The following is an 18470-nucleotide window of genomic DNA, read 5'->3' as shown; positions in this document are numbered from 1 at the left end:
CCAGCAAAATCTTTAGTTTCATTACATGTAAAAATCGAAGTATTGGAATACAATAAGTGAATATCTGCTGACAGTACAAAAACAGTGTCTAAAAATTTATTTTTATATTTAATAATCCGAATTATGAAAATACTTTTTCTTACTTTTTGTTACTACGATGTTAGTCATATCTAAAACGATGGTTGTAGAGATATTTATCTAGGCTTTAAAGCTTTAATTCCTATAACCAATCAACTTGTATACGATTATGTGTTATTTTTGGGCGATGCTGTTTGTTTAATTAATCTTTACATTATGTTTATTGAACAACGCGTTGGTTAAGCAATAAATTATCTGATTAAATAAATGTTTTTTGGCTCTAATGAATAGATGCAGTCCATCTGCTTAGAAAATATAAAATAAGTCTGCTCTGACGTATAAATTCACTGAAAATTACAAACTGGACGATAAATTTACAAAAAAATATTATTTAACGCGTGTCTCATTGACAGGAGTATGTCACCCAGTCTCACGTAAATTTCCTTAGATGTCATCATGTTGATATCATATCCTTATAAACTTTTGTAATACATATACTATATTACAGAAATACTATTACAAGATTATTATATTATAAGAAAGATTATTATAAGAGGAGTAAATGGTGCAGTGGCGTAGACACGGAAAAGTGTTTGATTGGAAGCATAGCTTTAAAAAACCAAGTTTTAGTGTGCCTAAAATGTCGTATTTAATTGACCTTAGTTTTATAACAAATCGTTTCCCGAACTTAATGAACGTCCCCTTAACTTCCTTCTGGTGGGAATTTCTTAAAATCCGTTCATAGCTGACCTCTGCTCGGCTAAAGGAATAGTTTTATCAAACTTATTGTCTCTATGTTTTCTGGTTGCAGAGATATCGTGATAAGTCAATAAACAAGTGGAAATCTCTAATTATTTTTTAATTGTTAATTTTATAAATACTACCCTATTATTTAAATCATTATGTTTAACATTATTACGTCTTCTTTAAACAAAATTTGTTAACAGGTGAACCCATACTTAAATACAATTTATCTACAGGCCTAAAAAACCTGGATACGCACTGGCCTGGATTTAAATGAATGTAAATAAGTATTGTTATTTTTGTACGTATGGTTTGCAATAAGTAGAAATAATGTCGTAATATAGCGGGATTACGTTTGTGAACTCACTTGTCAACTCAATATGAAATTTTACGTCAGTAGTAATATGATGCACTTATTTGCAACATTACTGACGTCAATGATGGTCTAACGCAAATTTTATTAGTAACAAACATTTCAGTATGATTTTGTAATCTTTCTGTATTCTATGTACATTGTATGGACTTGAAATTGTTTAATTAAAAAGGTTACTTCATTTCGCTTGTGATCTTGTCATTGTCCGCCATGCTTTTTAAATAACCTGGGCCTTGGGTCAGTAAATATCACCCCAACAGGCTGTACATTAGTTGCATGTATTTTTGATACATATATATAGTATATATATTTTATAGATATAATTTTAAACACTGTTAATGTAAAAATGTCTTCGCATTTCCGTCAAAATAATCCTCGAGTTGTTTCGAAACTATTTATGTTTCACTTTAAAAGTATGTTTGCAAATTATTATTCTAGCCTGATTTAACCTGTGATGTGAGAGGGCCTCAAAGTGATAGTAGACCAAGTTAAACAGCAATATATCTATTATAAATCTAACCACTAGTTAAAGGATTGTCTTTCGGTTATACTTACAAAGTAACAAGATTGGTATTACAACACACTGCTAAAATAGTATCTTTCAAAATGTAAAACACTACCATTTCTAAATATCACTGCGCTATTTCCCTTGATCATGTCATAACTTGTGACCAACTTCATTTTTTTTTTAATGCTTTGTAGAAGGTTCTTAAATAAAAAAGGTACAATTTCCTGAGCGACTTGCGTTTGCAATGTTGATAAATAAATCGGATGGGCGGTCATTGTAGTTAGTAGTTTTTATAGCTCTAGTCTTAATAATATATGTTTTTCACATGGCCATTTCTAAATCGCGTTTACTCGTTTTGAAAAATATGTGGGATACTTCCGAGGTCTTGAAGTAATTATTATTACTACACTTGTCTCGGATGAAGTTATTGCCGTTACCACAAGGGGCTTTTACAGCTTCAGTGAAGCAGAGTTCATGGAACGGAAAGGTTCGTCAATTATAACGTCGCACACACGTAAAAAGTTTACCTACACGAGTTTGTGTGTAGTGTAATAAATGAGAGTACACGGTTTTGAGGGTAGTAAGGACCACTCGGCAAACTAAGGTAGGATCAGTATCCTACCTTGGATCGCCTTCTCTGTTCGCGGAGGAGGGGGAGGACGGCAGCTCCCGTGTACGCAACGGTTCCTACGTAATGTGGTGCTTGATTTTGTTCCTTCGCACGCGCTTGTGTGCGGTGTGAGGACACTGGTGGAATAGTTGCTGATGCAGTGGGAATAGCGGTAGCAGTATTATGTATGCCTGCAGCGTGTAGGACCTTAAGGGTCTTTGGGGGGGGTGCGGGATAAGTTCTCTCATTTCCTCAGTTATTACTTTTAGATGTTTACGAACAAATAAAACAACATTAACATATACATCAGTTCAATATATTCATGATTGGTTTACATCATTATCCTTAAATTCTACAATTGTACACTAGTAACGAATTCATTAATTTCATTATTAATACGTTATTAAATAACATGAATTGTTGTCGATTTCTATTTCATTTAAACGATATTTATCGTCAGAGTGACGGCGTTGCTGCGTTGAGAAGCGGAGTTTGGTTACAAACATTGTGACTTTACTGAGGTAGGTAATAAAAAGTAATTATACAAACAATTATAAAAATGAACTTGATTTTGTTGATTTCGTTGATATTTTTAATCTTATTTTTATTGTTTAAGTACTTCGGTGCTGACGCTCTATAAATATAAATGCTGCTGAGAGTTATTTATCTAAAGATAAAATTACAAAAGAAAGATCCTGAGTGTATTATCTATTTAAACAGTTATGATTTCTTTTAGTTAATTAATTTGTGGGACAACTTTGTAACGTTATGTTCTTACCTAAAATAAATATCAAATGTTTGAAATGACAAACGATCGATCGATGCGTCGTGGAAATACTGCATAGTTCAGTCAGCACCCGTGCTCGTCGGTAATCTAAAATAAAAAAAGCAGTATTATCATTACTTCAGCCGTAGGACTTTCACAGCTGGACATAGGTCGGAAAGAGGCTGCAACCAGCGTATCACGAGACCTACGGTAGGGCAGTGGAGATAGGAGATATCTCAAAGTAGCTTTTATGAGATTTAAAGCGTACAAATATGGAATATCAATATTCCAAATACCAAAACAAGCATGCAGTATGCTCAAAATATGTGATAACTTTTCTTAATGATTTGCTTTTAATATGAACGTGATTTCTCGTCATTACCAGTATTTCATACATTTAATGTACTGTTACCGCATTCAGTAGCAGTCCAATAAAACAGAGTACAGTTCTGTACGTTACTTAATTTCTTAACAAGCAAATCTCACGTAACCCATATTATGTTAAATCTATATTTAACTTTTTGCGATATTTTTTCTAGGTAATTTCAAAATTATAGTTCAATTATTCACAGATTAGAACATATGAACCCGTTACCGTGCTACCGAAACAGCTGCACCGCGCCTTAGATGTGAGCGCAGGAAGAAGAGCAGTAGTCGTGGTAGCACATTAGTGCATCTTGATATTTATTCCATTTTTAAACGATTTTGTTTAGACTGCCGCTGGTGAATTAATAAAAACATGTTTTTTTGTCTTTACATATAGTATGATATGTTAACTCCAAGATGATGGCAAGAGTGTAAAAATTAGTCTTCTTATTATCTCCTATCTTATTGCCGGTTCCTTGTTGTCTTATCTAAAGACATTCCGATCCCAACCTGGGTTGAAGTGAGAATGCTTACCTAATCTTCTACGCGTAAACATCTAATAGGTCCTGATGACCGGCGGCACGGTCTTGCACTCCTGCTGGTTGAGGGTTTCGTCGATGACCGGCCGGTAGGAGAGCTTGGTGGAGCCAGTCGCGGGATCAGTTTCCGCTAGTGTGTGCTTTCTCCAGTGTTGCTCGAACGATAACTTCGTCTGGTGAATAAATTATAAACACACGCAATGGTCAAGGGTGCTTTTTATAACACTTTTGCATGGAAAATAACTCAGATGGGAATGAGCGAGTGAGATGAATGGTTAAAGTTAAAAGTAAAATAACAAATAACACATTGTGCGCGGATTGATTGCGAAAATATTTTTTATTGTTAGAACATACCTATAAGTAATTTTAAAATTTCTAATCCTCAATAATAAGTTTAGGTAAATATGCGTCTAATATCTCAGAATATAACGCTCACATCTATCTTTCTAAAATTAATTTTGAAATAATAATCTGTCTTTTGAAAATGTAATTAACATAGAGCAGAATAAAATATTTTTGCGGACAGTCGGCCTGAAGGTCTTCGGGAGACGACGGAAGCAGGTCGCTTCCAGCCGATCTCATTAGGAATCTATAGATGTGGCCCATGTCCAGCAGAAGAGTTCCTATGCTGCCACGACTGTGGAACATTTTTTGATCCAATATAAGTAACAAATCACCTAACTCTAACTTTTTAATTTAATATAGGTTTTTGTAAACGTTTAAATCAGACATGAGTAATGTCCGCACAAATGACGTCCATTTAAACGTCTTGCAGCTAATAAATTTTTGTATTTAATTTAACTTTAGACCATTTTAAACTTTACTGAAATAATCTTTTTTTGCGTACCTGTCCATCCAGAGGTTTAGAGTAGTCGTACTCGTCGCGGCGCGTCTTGAAGTCCTCCCGTGCGTGCGCCCCACGGGACTCCTCACGCGCCAGCGCGCCCTCCACGATTTGCACCGAGTTCAACATCAGGTTCTGCAGCTCCAGTGTCTCCACCAGGTCGGAGTTCCAGATGAGCGACCGATCCGAAACCTTCACGTCCTTCATCTGCTTGTAGATTTCGTGAATTTGGCGTTGTCCTGTAGCGAAGAAAAAGTGCATATATTACATAATTTAGTTAAATCATTTTTAAATTAATCAAATTCAACCTGGCTAATAAATAAAGAGAATTAGAATATTTGACATTCATTTTGAGAAGTTTAAGTTTTTTTTTCATAAATTGAGCTTTTGGCGAATTGAGCCCCATCATGTTCTATTATTTAGAACTGCTTCAATGAGTTCAAATGTGACCGTACTGATGTCACTGATGATCTGTGTGAAGTACGTTATTGATCGCAATGATTTGTGTCGTAAAATAATAATAACCCCAATGCAGTATTGTCACAGGTGACAAATTTCGAAAATATTATTATGCATCATATCCTGACACTAAAAACTGCAAGAAAATTTGTACCTTCTTCAAGCGTACTCTTCTGTCGGAATACGGCTGCGTTCTTTTGCATGCAACGCTGCATTCTCAAACGGAGATCGGCGGTGGAAATAGTTCCGTTGGCGTATCGAATGCTGTCCAGGTTCGCAATACTTTGCTCCCCAGTGCTCTGTATGAGGAAATAGAACATCTCTTGGTAATTATTTACAAAGTATGGCAGAAGACAATAGCAGAAAATAGACGAAATCTGAACAGCTTGCTACCAAAAATTTTTAAAATACTCTTGTAGTTTCGGTAAATTGTTAAAGATTTGGCGACTGACTGGGTCATTTAAAATCAGATTATATTTTTATTTGTTTTTACCACTTTTTATATTGATTGTTTCTGTAACTATGCAGTTTTGCATGTTTGTTTGTTCGGTCGGTCGGTAGGTCTATTGTTACGTATTATTTTATTGTTATCTAGTTTTGTAAAATTATAACTAAAATACCAGCATCATTTAATCCGTTTATACAAGTCCACACGCTCGCCAACAATAGATGTTCAAGGAAAATTGGTGTATTGGGAAACGATGATTTCATTTGTAAATAATGATAGCGTTAAAAATTGATGAAACAAGAAATTGACTTGAGTGATAAGACCGCCCATTTCACTTTTTTTCTTAGTTATTGTGGAACTATGTATTTGTTTTCTGACCTGTAAAGTTTACTAAAATAATTACAGTGAATCATAATTTTTTAAATATGAAAAAAACTCATGTTTCTCTTATTGATAATGTAATTTATTTATAACTTTTTTACGTTTGTTAGTTATTTTAAAATTAATACAGGCAAGATGTAAGATTAACAACTATTACCAACCCTTACTCAGTTACGCACTGATTTTTAATAAGGTTCTTAGTTTTTCGTACATTTATAGGCGGCAGTTACTGGTATATAGAAACTGAGTTTATGTGTTAAAATATACAAAAATAAAATAAGTCTTAGTCACAGAAGCACATTATGTGTTAACATAGAGCAGTACTGTGATTATTTCACTTGCGTTTCTAAAACCAACGACTTACATTAGGGCCTGAATTATTTTTTTAAATAACTTCATTCGTTTAATTACAATAAGAACGGTAGTTATCAGACAATAGTTAAGGATAATTGCTTCGGTCGCGAGTTCGAGCCCCGACTTCTGTACACTTTGTGTCGGTTATATGACATAAATATAGTTCATAAGTGGTGTAGCTAAAATTCATGACAATATCGTCAGGGTTTAGACCCAAGATTTAATAAGATTCGAAATACATTTTGACATTCTGCTATGTTCTACTATCATTTTTAACCACCTTATTTAATTAGAAATAAAAATTAGAAGTCAAATGTAAATTATTATTTAAAATATGTCGTCAACAAGTTACTTTGCTTCTTGTATATCGATTTACTGTCTCACGTCCATGTCTCTGTGGTGATAATGTCTAGGCACCGATACTTTCACATTGCATACTGCGTCGTAATAAATTACATTTTGCGGGGAAGCCATATGCTTACACCTGTTCCATTGTACATCTTCGACTCAGTTGTCTCATCATTTTTGAACGTCGTGTCCGTTCTGAACCTTCTTGACAACCTCTGCTTTCCTCAGAGCAGTAGTAATAGGTAGTCTAGTTATTGATTTGACTTGACTAGAGCATTATACATAGTCTTTTTAACCCTTTCCTTACCGCAGTCAGTTCCGCCGAAGTGACACTACTGAACCGGACATGTGCGCCGCGAAGTGTACACATTGCATGGCGGTAAGCTGATGTTTGAATTTTATCATTTGTGTTACATATTTAAAGATATTACTGGTATATTTATTAAAAAAAGAAGTTAAGATAATTTTCGGTAATTTATTTGGCTGTGATAAATCTTAAAACAGGAATATACACATAAGCCCACATTACAAGGTGGATGCCGGCTAACTCCGGCGCTGGTAACAAAAGGGTTAACACAAGGACAAAACATCTGCTTAACGATCTGGTACATTCATAATATATATTAGCTAATTAATACAAATCTTTTGTTTAATAAATAGGTTTAAGCTAAAGTTTTGTGTACCAAATTATATTTACAAGGTATACTAGACTTTTTTTTAGTTGTTTTAAGGTACAAGCAAAAGAGTAAGTTTCCGTCGATCAGTATTTACCAAAAATCCGGGCTTAAACCTAAGTTAATTAAATAAAACTTTAACTTAACTTCCTAATCACTTTTACGTCTACTTCAGGCGAGAGGTCAAGTCCGCACAAATACAAATACGGTAAATATGACTATATTATTCTTGTTTAATTAACAATGCAGATAAATTTTCGTTTTGATTCGGACTTCGCTGGTGTTGTTACCATGGCACGTGTAGACAAGTAAAAATAAAACATTGCGAGTATAAGGTCAATAAAATCATTCCGATTATATATTTAAATTGATGATCGATTTTAAGTAAGTACACGAGTAATCTTTCAGACTTACGTCACAGATTATTATTAGTTTAAAGAGAGCTGTAAAATGTTGGCTCGTTCGGTCAAAAGTCAACATGTGACTACGTGCGTAACAAATAAACAATTTTATCTTCGTTAAATATTTTTTTTAATAAGTGCATATTGGTTGAATCATATTAATAAAAAAGTCCACTAAATATCTCTCTGTTTTTCAAATATTCGAACACTGTTGCCAAGGCAAACTTGTTTTTAAATATGGGGTGATTGGTTATACGTGTAATTATTCTGAAATAAGTTGCGACAGGCGAATAACTGCCAGTGAGTTCTGCAAGGACAGTTAGTAAATAATAGTTGATTTTAATATATCATAATTAGTCTTTTCTTTTTATATAATTATTTATGAAACCATTGAATTGACAATAGGGTGTACCATACATTCATTGACAACTATTTAACTATACATTCACGCATAGTCAATGTGGCATTATCTTTTTTTTGATGTAACACACATCGAACTGAAACTCGTTGTTTTGAACCAAACATTTAAAAATTTGATTGCCCTCGACGAAGATAATTCATCCACAACGACACTGTTAAAGTCGTCGAAAGCCTAAGGTTTTCATTCGCATCTGGATGCATTCTGCTTCCACCCGGTGCTATTGGAAACCCTATAACCCTATTGGAATATGAGACCTGTGTCAAGCATGGGATGTCCTGCAGCTGAAGTTAAGATGATGATGACGACAGAATTGATTTGATCTGTTCAAAAAAATTTTTGAAGTCTTTTTCAGTCTCTGTATAAGCACCCACTGTACTTGTTTCGTTTTATTTTATTGTGTTACTACTGGTTTTGGAACAGTGACATAACCAAATAATTTAGGATTTCTATCGTCATTTTACTGTCATCGACGACACATATTTTGATCAGAAGTTATCTGTGCCAATTTTCGGTGCGGTTAGTATGACCAAAACGGCTGTACCGCGCCTTAATTATGCGAGCGATAGTGGATAATAGTAATACAGCGGTTAGAAATATGATTCTTTACGATTGCGAACAATCTTGACTATTACCAGTTTTTTTATATTTGTTTTTTTTTTTATAAAATTATTTCAATCACTTAAATTAAGAGGCAATTTCATATTTGCCTTCGCTTTATATAATTAGAGCGGACTAAACGAAATCAACCTTAATTTCAGGCACTTATCCTATTTTGTTTCGCCTTGAAAAGGATTAGTTCCCTAAAAACTCAGGACATGTTTTAAGGGAAACTAAACTTAAAAAAATATTACAAATTACATTTGATTACAAACAAAACGTTAACAATTAGTTATAAGCTGGTCATTACATTATTACAATGACTACTTGTAGGACCTTTAGAGACACTAACCGATATTTAAAAACAATCGACCTTTATATGAAACTTGAATATATACAAATGTATGACTCATAGAATTTCCTTAATAATAAAAGAATGTGCAGGTGTGCAAATTAGCTGTGCCATAAGTACGTTTGAAATATTTTTTATACTCACAAAGATTTTTACTATTGGTTGTTAAAATTTTTAGTCGACATTGATACGTAGGTGTTTAAAGTATTTACAGCTGAAACAACAACCCTGTATCAGTGGAGACTAACCGCACTCGGATCGGTTGCGGTGCTAAATGTCACTCACACATCTTCACATTTTTTAAATTTCTTAATTTTAAATTTTTAAATCTTTCTTTTACTTTATGTGAAGATTAGGACACAGTGTTTCCCTTCATAAGCATTGTAAATGTTATGTAATTTACAAAATACGTCTCCTCTTGGGATTCGAACTCGCGACATTGGTTGTAAATCGTAATCCTTATGGCCACTGGGCTAACATTACAATCTTTAACAAGACCTTTTTATTGGTCGTTACACATACATACCATAAAAAAGGGTACTCTTAGTACAAATTGTTGCCAAATATCAAATACAGAATAATAGACATTTTTAAATGTCTATATTTTCATTACCTCTTGTTCTATTCAAATTGTTTATTTGACGATAGAAGGCTTTGAAAATTATCACCAAAATTACCAATAAAATTATCAAACTAAATATTACTATATAAGGGAACCTACTTATGATATCAAGTTGTTAAGTCTGGGCCTAAACCTTTTGATAAATATATAAAAATCCAGTTAATCTCTAAAGTGACAAATCCTAATTATCTCAAAAACAAATCTGAACGACTTATTGTAGAACTGCTGTCCAAAACTATGGAAGGAAGGAAACCACAATGAAGTATTTTAAATTCAATCATGCTGTTACTAACCAAAAAAAAAAAATCCAAAATGTATGTAAAATTTATTGGCACCTACACTGAATAATTTCAAAAATAGATTGGCAAGTTATTTACCAGATGGGACACACTGATTGGAAGAGGGGACCAGTGCCCCATGTGTGGACATAACAGTATTTCAGAATGAAGAAGCAAAAGTATGTTATAATATGACAAATATTAGCAGTACAACTGTTAGTTAAAAAAAAGAATAATTAAATACCACACAAAACTATATCTAAACTCTGAAATTTTCATTAACCAAATAAGTTCACTAGCTGCGGTGCGCTAAACTGGAACGAAGCAATTTTTAACGTACTACTGTTTATCGGAAAATATATGCGCAGCGGTGGCAGCTCTTCGCGCTAGTGATAAAAAACACGTACTACTTAAGTATTGGAATGTTTTGCGTATAACCAAATTTATTTTGTTTTATTTTATGAATGGTTTTATTTTATTAATTTATGAAACCAATTGATTCCATTGCTCTGAACTAATGCATAATGATTAAGACTAATATTAATACTTTTCAAAGACAAAAAAAACCTCAGATTGATGGATGTCATCTCTCTCCTATAAATTTACTTAAGCTAATTTCATAATTGTCCTTCACTGTTTGTGAGCAGAGGTAATGTTATGTTATTTACACAAAATATGATTTAGCAATTTAATTTGTAAATTAAATAAAATCAAATAGCGGAAGATTTATCTTATCTTCATCGAAAGTAAACTACATTGCCCAATTGATGGACGAAACCAGTGAAAGAGGCAGTGGCCACCCATATGGTGGACAACTTAACCTTCTTAAGATCTGTGGAGGTCATAATGCAGGCAAGCAGTCCTATTGGATTAAATCTACAGAAGAGGGTTGTGACGATGATGATAAAATACAGATCGTAAACCTGTTTATTTGACAGCCATAAGCTCTCAGGTTTTGTTGTTGCAATGTAGGGGGATACAAGAGCGGTTACGGACGGTTACCTACTCGCTAGATAGACGCAGCAACACCACCGCGCACGGCTTCCTAACTCTAATATCAGCAAAGACTGACATATTTGGCCATGATCCTCGGCCATGAGGAAATGATAAAGAAACGACAAAATAAAACACAAAATGTGATGTTTTGGTGTTTTAAAAAAGTTCATAGTCACGTACCTCTTTGAGCGGAGCTTGCTTGTCTCCAGGGCGACTGGTCTCGGCGACGGTGAGTGCACAGGCGCGGCCGAACACGACGATGTCGAGCAGCGAGTTAGCGCCAAGACGGTTCGCACCGTGCACCGACGCGCACGAAGCCTCCCCCGCCGCCAGCAGCCCCGGAACCACGCAATCCGCGCCGCCGTGGTGCGTGATCACCTGGATTATTCGTTGGTATAATACCAATTCTCTATCTATATAACTACTACCATCATCAAAAATAACCATTATTACTTAATCAATGCTTGAAACATAAGAGTCCATTTGTCAAGGCAATTTGTTGTCCACAACGATATGTTGATTCCTAAAGTGGTCCTAGTGGATTCTCAGATCTCGAAGGGAACGTCGACGGGGGCTTATGTTGGCGTGTCGAAACAATTGAGTGTTCACATTTCGTAAGCCACTTTCCACGAAAAGTTATTCTTATGATAGCGAAGAACTGAAATGTTAACTTGATTTTGCCTATCGATGTAGACAGATAATATTGTAAGAGGCTCAGTGACTGACTTGTAAAAACTTTCTTATTTAGTACAAACATGTTGAGCGGAACTCAGCTGCAATGTAAATTTTCGGTTAGATTAGATCTATTCGCATTTTAGTCGACTTTTTAAAATATGGTACAAATGTAGCGGTAGGGGATCATATCAAAAAAATTTTCAGTGGTATTTGAAAAAATCTGCAACCCTCTATAGAGTATCAGTAACAGACTTTTTCAATCACTAACTGTCAGATTGCAGATGCCAGATTAAAAAGCTGTATAATTCTTTTTTCTCGCTCACCAGGGCCCTGGATAGAATCAGGATTAAGCTGTCGTTCTATATATACATAGTATATTAATTTGGAGCTGACAAGAAGTACGAATTGCAGCTACTTGCAATTCGCATCCTTTTTAATAATTCTATGACCAACAAGAACATGGAATGCTTGTTGGCAACTGGACATTTCAGGTGAAAAACGTTTTTATAATACACTAACCTCGCCACGGAAGTTAGTTGGTGTGCCTCCCATGTTGTAGTGTACAGTGGGCAGCACAGGTATCGGCTCCTTAGTGACGTCGACGCCAGCAAAGATCATAGCTGTCTCCGAGATTCCTGGCAGGCGCTGTTTCAACTGTTCGGGGGGCAGATGGTGTAGCTGAAGATGGACGTGGTCTTTTTCCGGCCCGCAACCGCGACCTGCAACACACAATAAAATTGTTATGGAATCAGTTAATATACTACAATTAATCTACGGGCAATCAATCACTGCAGGTCAAAATACAATCATCTATGAATTTCAACATGATTTATTCTTAACTCTTTCCTTTGATCTGCTCTTCAAAGTGGATGTAAGAGATTCTGTCATAGTTGACTTATGGTAATAAAATGTGTACAAGGAAGAGGTAGCCTTCATACTTCAATGCACTGAATAAAATAGTCTAAAACGAATGCAGATACTGCAGTGGCATAGAGGGGCGAAGTGCAGGTTGTATTTGCTTTGATTTTCTACTATGTTGGTAAGGATATTACAATGTGTAAGAAAGACAAAACCGTTTACGAATGCACACCATGTTTCTGTTCGACAGATGACAAAATATCTTAAAATAAAAACAACCACCATAAATATTGTAAAGTATTTTCATCATATTTTCATTTAATCATATTAGTACTAGTTATAAAAATTAATTATCTTCTCAGTCCTGTACTTTTTCAGAGTGGTTGTGGACATGCCCCGGTCGGTTCTGGTTTCAGCGCAGCTCTTGCTATGCGTCACCATGTAGCTGGATGTTTAGAGGAGTGAAAAAATAAATACACACACCTTCCATTATCTCGACGGTCATAGCACGCGAGACCACGTCACGACTGGCCAGGTCCTTGGCGACCGGCGCATACCGCTCCATAAAACGTTCGCCTTTTGCGTTCACCAGAAAACCACCTTCACCACGACAGCCCTCCGTCATTAAGCAGCCGGCGCCGTAAATTCCTGTAAACAACACTTAAGCTTACTAGCAGCTCTCTTCCCGTTTATTAAAAATTACAATTATAGGAGCGTAATAAACTATCCAGTTACGGTCGAATTTCACCATTTAAAGTCAAAGTCAAAATAGATTCATTATATAAGATCATTACTATCATTTAAAGTCATCAGCTCCAATTAAATTTACGTTAGTTCGTAACGCTCGACCTACTAACAACTGACCAGAAATTAGGTGGGGTTTGTAATTTTTGTTAAGATTGCACTGATTTATAAAAATCCTTGAAATTAAAACAATTTATTTCCAAACATCTTTGTTATGAAAATAATCTGAAATAGAGATTTCTTGAATTTACTAAGTGATAAATAATATAAATGACATATTCCTTGTTAGTTTGTTATAAAATCGTATACATTGACCTACAAATAAGTGAGACACTATGGAGCCATGTATATTTAAAACAGATTCTTTTTTACTATTAAAAATTCTTATATTTCATCAACTTTTCATTAAGTTTGTCAATTAGGATTATGGATATTAAATACATTTATTTGTTTATAAAAAAATTAACAAAATCACGAAATGTTCAAATCTTTCATTTAATATAAAAATAAATAATTAGATCTAGTTATTAGACAAGTACTTCCAGGAATTTTTAGTAATAATTGGAACGAAATTTTTAGTAGTAGTAAGTTTTATATTCTTTATGTATAGCTGATATTTTAATACAATTATTCATGTATATAATTGTTGATTGAAAACATGAGGGCTGCAGTTACATATTTGCTTATGGAACAAAAAATCATTAAAAAAATATATTTTAAGTTAATAAACTTAAGCATTGGACTTATTAACGAATTAATAATTTTAATACTTCATTTAAATTGATAAACTAGGTATAACGTTTATTACCAGTCGGGTGGAATTGCACAAACTCCATGTCTTCATTCTGCAATCCAGCGCGCGCCGCCATAGCAGTACCATCGCCCGTGCACGTGTGTGCCGACGTGCAGCTGAAATAGGAGCGACCTGTGCCGCCCGTCGCTAGGATTGTGTTCTTGGCTTGAAATCTGGTAATTAGAACAATGTGTTAAGATATTAAAAAATTATAAATGAATAGAATCATTGTTAAGGCATATCATAATATAAGATTTAATAAAAGGTTTTTACTACATATTCATTTTCAGTTGACTAACGAAAATTATTCAAAATTCATTTATGTGTATATATTTTTGTGAGACAGAGTAAATTGCACTTTCAAATGCACTTTTGGATGAAAGTGGAATGAATAGTCAAATATAGTTGGTGTTAATATTAGTAGAAATGTAATAATATGTCTGCACATGGCTTTGTTTTTAATAGATACATAAGTAACTTTATTTTTTTTTAATCTCTAGTTATATTAGTTAATAAATAAGCTGTTATCTGATACACTATCAGATTAATGACAATGAGTATTTTACTTATGTAAGAAAACATGAATAGCCAATGAAGTAAACCTTTCAAAAGTAAATTTCTGAAATTAGATATGTTAATATAAAATACATATAAATATATTAATTAAATGCATTACAGTTAGACAATCAAAAGAAAATGTAGACACTATTGAACATTAAGAAAGAAAGCAGTATTGACTATTTAATGAGGAATTTGTTATCTTACAGTTTACAGTGATTACATTGTTGAAGTATTGATTATTTTGTAATTTACAATTTAAAAATCTAAATATTTAGTAATTTAGTGTTTAAATACCCACATGTTACACAGAAGTCACATATATAATAGATTCCTTACCTATGCAGTGTCCCATCTTCAAGATTGAGTGCAATGCATCCCTTGCATACACCATCCTCCATCAGGAGATCAAGCGCAAAGTATTCAATGAAGTACTCACAGTCATATCTCAAAGACTGGCCATACAGAGTGTGAAGAAGGGAGTGTCCAGTCCTTTTAAACAAATAAAGCAACAATTTGTTCTAATTATTTTGATGATTTTCTTTCTTTATAAATGATTGCGCTGTTAAATAGTAGGGTTGTTAAAATCAAATTAACTTGGTAGTAAAACGAGTAGTTAAAATCGAATTAATTTACTGGACAATGCATAGTTATTTAATTATAATTACCTAATAAGTTTTTATTATTTTAAAGTTTTTGTATAATTTAGTTACTAGTTTAGATTGCATATGCGCTAATTATATATTAAATATGTTATTGACATAGAGAAATAAGGTCGCCATTCAAAAATATTTTAAAATTTACTAGAGGGCTTCTAAATATTGTTATGACTTTAAGAAAATTTATGATTTATTAACATAAAATAGATGTAAGCTCATATTACCTGTCAGCTACTGCACAACATCTATGTGCCTGGCCACCTTTACCAAACTTAAGAGATTGTCCTCCAAAAGCCCTTTGATAAATTTTTCCTTCAGGAGTACGAGAAAAAGGCATTCCATAGTTATCTAGTTCAATTACAGCATGTGGTGCTTCTCTGGTCATGTAATGAATGGCATCCTGTAAATTACATAATTATTTTGATTGGCAAACATATTCAACTTTCCATCAGATACCTTTAACACATAATTCTAAGTATTTCTTTTTATTTGACTGTTAATACTGTGTATAAAACAATAGAACATTACATTTACAAACAGAACCTCTTTTTGTAAAGGTGTTTACATTCCAACAATATACACACTGTGGTATAAATCTTCGATGGAAAAACCCATTACACACAGATAATATATGCTAATTATTTTATTCCTATACTAGGAGATATTATGCAATTACTTCAAATAATTTCCCACAGTATATACATTTTAATATTACATACCTGATCTCCAAGCCAGTCTGAACCTTTTACAGTATCATACATATGCCAAAGCCAACTATCTTCTTCCATGTTACCTGCAAGAAGTATTTTCAGTATCTTAAATGTTAACAGAAAAAATTACTTAGACAAGTAGTCCCAAAAATATAGAAGAAATCTGAAATATACTTGTCTTAAAAGTTTTGGTACAGATAATTCATTTTTAATTAAACATTTAACATTCCCACATAGATATTTTCCAGCTACAAACTGTAGCTGGTGTTACATAATTAATTAAACAAATCACACATGAAACAAAATTTACACATACACATATAATGTACATGAATTCTAAATTCAAATTCTTACAAAATCAATATACTCTTTGTATTGTCCTGTTTAATAATAAAATGTGTCATAATTTACATGCTACAAAATGTAAGCAGAGATCAGATGCATGTTTGCCTATACTTATTTTTTTGACAATAAATAATAGATGCAGCTTCAATGCATTACTAATAGATAAAATTACAAAAAAATTTTTTGCTGTTACCAGCTTTTCAATTCACTCAAACAAAGAGATATATTTATCAATGTTGCTTGCCTAAATACATTTCATAAAAAGCAACTGCAAACTTTCGGTAAATATGCATTTGGATTTCCTGTTTGAGATAATGGTACTATTAAAAAATAAGTTAAATTAATGAAATACCTAAAGCAGCATTGATCCCCCCCTGGGCAGCTACTGTATGTGATCTAGTCGGGAATAGTTTTGTCACAACAGCTGTTTTAAACCCTTCCTGTACAAGACCAAAAGCAGCCCGTAAACCTGCACCACCAGCGCCAATAACCAATGCATCATGTTGATGATCAATTACTGAATATGCTTTTGATGTATTCGTGTTAACAGACCCATCTCGCGCAGGCCTTGCCCCTCCAACAGATAAATGGAGGTTTCTATAAATATATGTAGCCTGAAAAGACAAACGAGAATTGAAAAGACACGAAGCAATTAAAACGCGATTTTGTATCTAGGCAAAAAAAGAAAATTTATGAAAACCTATGCTTACAACACTAATCGTACATTTGATTGTTTATTATGTCTTAATGAACTTAACACAATCTAAAATCTACGAATCTTATTGTTTGTTCAATTGTTGACGGGAAATGCGCATTTTAAATTTGTAATGAATAAAATTTCACACTCTTAGCACAAAAAATTCAGTTTTTTAATAAAACCAGTTACAGTGAACGTTTTTTTTTTCGCCAGATATAAAACTGTGTGATAGGTTGTTGAGAATAGGTTGAAAATTTCCGAACATACTTATTGTTAAGAAATTTTCTGCACGTTACATAACTAATAATTTATTCTAAAGTGTAGTAGAGCAACTAACCAAGGGTGCAGGATTGCGCTGAATAGCAGCTTTAATAAGTGCGCTCATGATGGAACTCTCTGTCCGCACCGGAGCACAATAAAACACGTTAAAAATTATACTATCACGACCACCATCCACACAACCGTCTGTCACAAATCTTAAACCGGAGCTGTCAAAGCTAAATGCCAAATCGAAAGATAAAAAAGAGGTGGAGAAACTAATAGGATTTTGTAACTTCCTTTCATTCTAAATTATTTTCTGTAAACAATTTATAGTCTTAACTATATTTTACTCTAAGAAGGACTGCGCGTTAATTTTTAATAAAGTGTTTAGGGTTCCCAGATTTACATAAAATTACGTTATATCTAGAATTACAAGTTGTATGAATAATAAACATCACATTGAATCGTAATTATAGTATTCTGCGAATAATTACGTAATGAGTACTTTATTATTGTATTTTATTATAATTAATCCAGCACCTTCTAACTTATTCTATTTTATTATTCTCCCGTAAGAAGTGGAGTTTGTTGAAACCTGTTGGGGTGGTTCGGCGGTTATAGGCACTGGATTTGTGCTTTGTATAGAAACTCGACGACTATCACCAGCATAAATTACTTTTGCTGGCTGGTTCGACTAACTAATGAATAATCAATAATAACTAATAATAATCGACTTAGGAAGTGTGTAGGTATTGGTAGGTGAGTAGGTTTTTTAATATATCGGAATGATACTTCTTCTCAATATTAACTTAATGAAATATATCAATGATATAGAAAATAGCCCGAATTTCACGACAAGTTGTTTATTATTGGGAGGACTTTGGTAAACAAGTGTTTGTTAATGGTAAAAAAAATTGAAAGCGTCATTTATTATATTTTTGCAGGAAAATAAACTTTAGCTTAGCTTATTAAAAATATTCTAAACCTATCTTTAAAAAGCTCAAAAGCGTT

General features: G+C 33.5%; 1 protein-coding gene across 1 annotated transcript; it reads right to left on the bottom strand.

The window, feature by feature from the left end:
- Positions 1-2613: 2613 nt before the first annotated feature.
- Positions 2614-17689, bottom strand: SdhA (succinate dehydrogenase, subunit A (flavoprotein)). The gene is made up of 13 exons (XM_068761761.1): positions 17536-17689; positions 16854-17115; positions 16166-16239; positions 15671-15846; positions 15127-15279; positions 14245-14402; positions 13176-13340; positions 12354-12553; positions 11340-11537; positions 5442-5586; positions 4832-5067; positions 3980-4157; positions 2614-3187 (listed from the first exon to the last, which is right to left on the bottom strand). The coding sequence occupies exons 1-12, from the start codon at positions 17581-17583 to the stop codon at positions 4002-4004; spliced, it is 1971 nt and encodes a 656-aa protein (XP_068617862.1). The 5' UTR covers positions 17584-17689; the 3' UTR covers positions 2614-3187; positions 3980-4001.
- Between the last annotated feature and the right edge of the window lie 781 nt (positions 17690-18470).

This window comes from Battus philenor, unplaced genomic scaffold, assembly GCF_028537555.1.
Source record: "Battus philenor isolate CCGP_79_NKW_IND1 unplaced genomic scaffold, ilBatPhil1.0.hap1 SCAF_15, whole genome shotgun sequence".
In the NCBI taxonomy this organism is placed as follows: Eukaryota; Metazoa; Arthropoda; class Insecta; order Lepidoptera; family Papilionidae; genus Battus; species Battus philenor.
The sequence above is the reverse complement of the archived record's forward strand: the minus strand, read 5'-3'. Positions and strand labels throughout refer to the sequence as shown.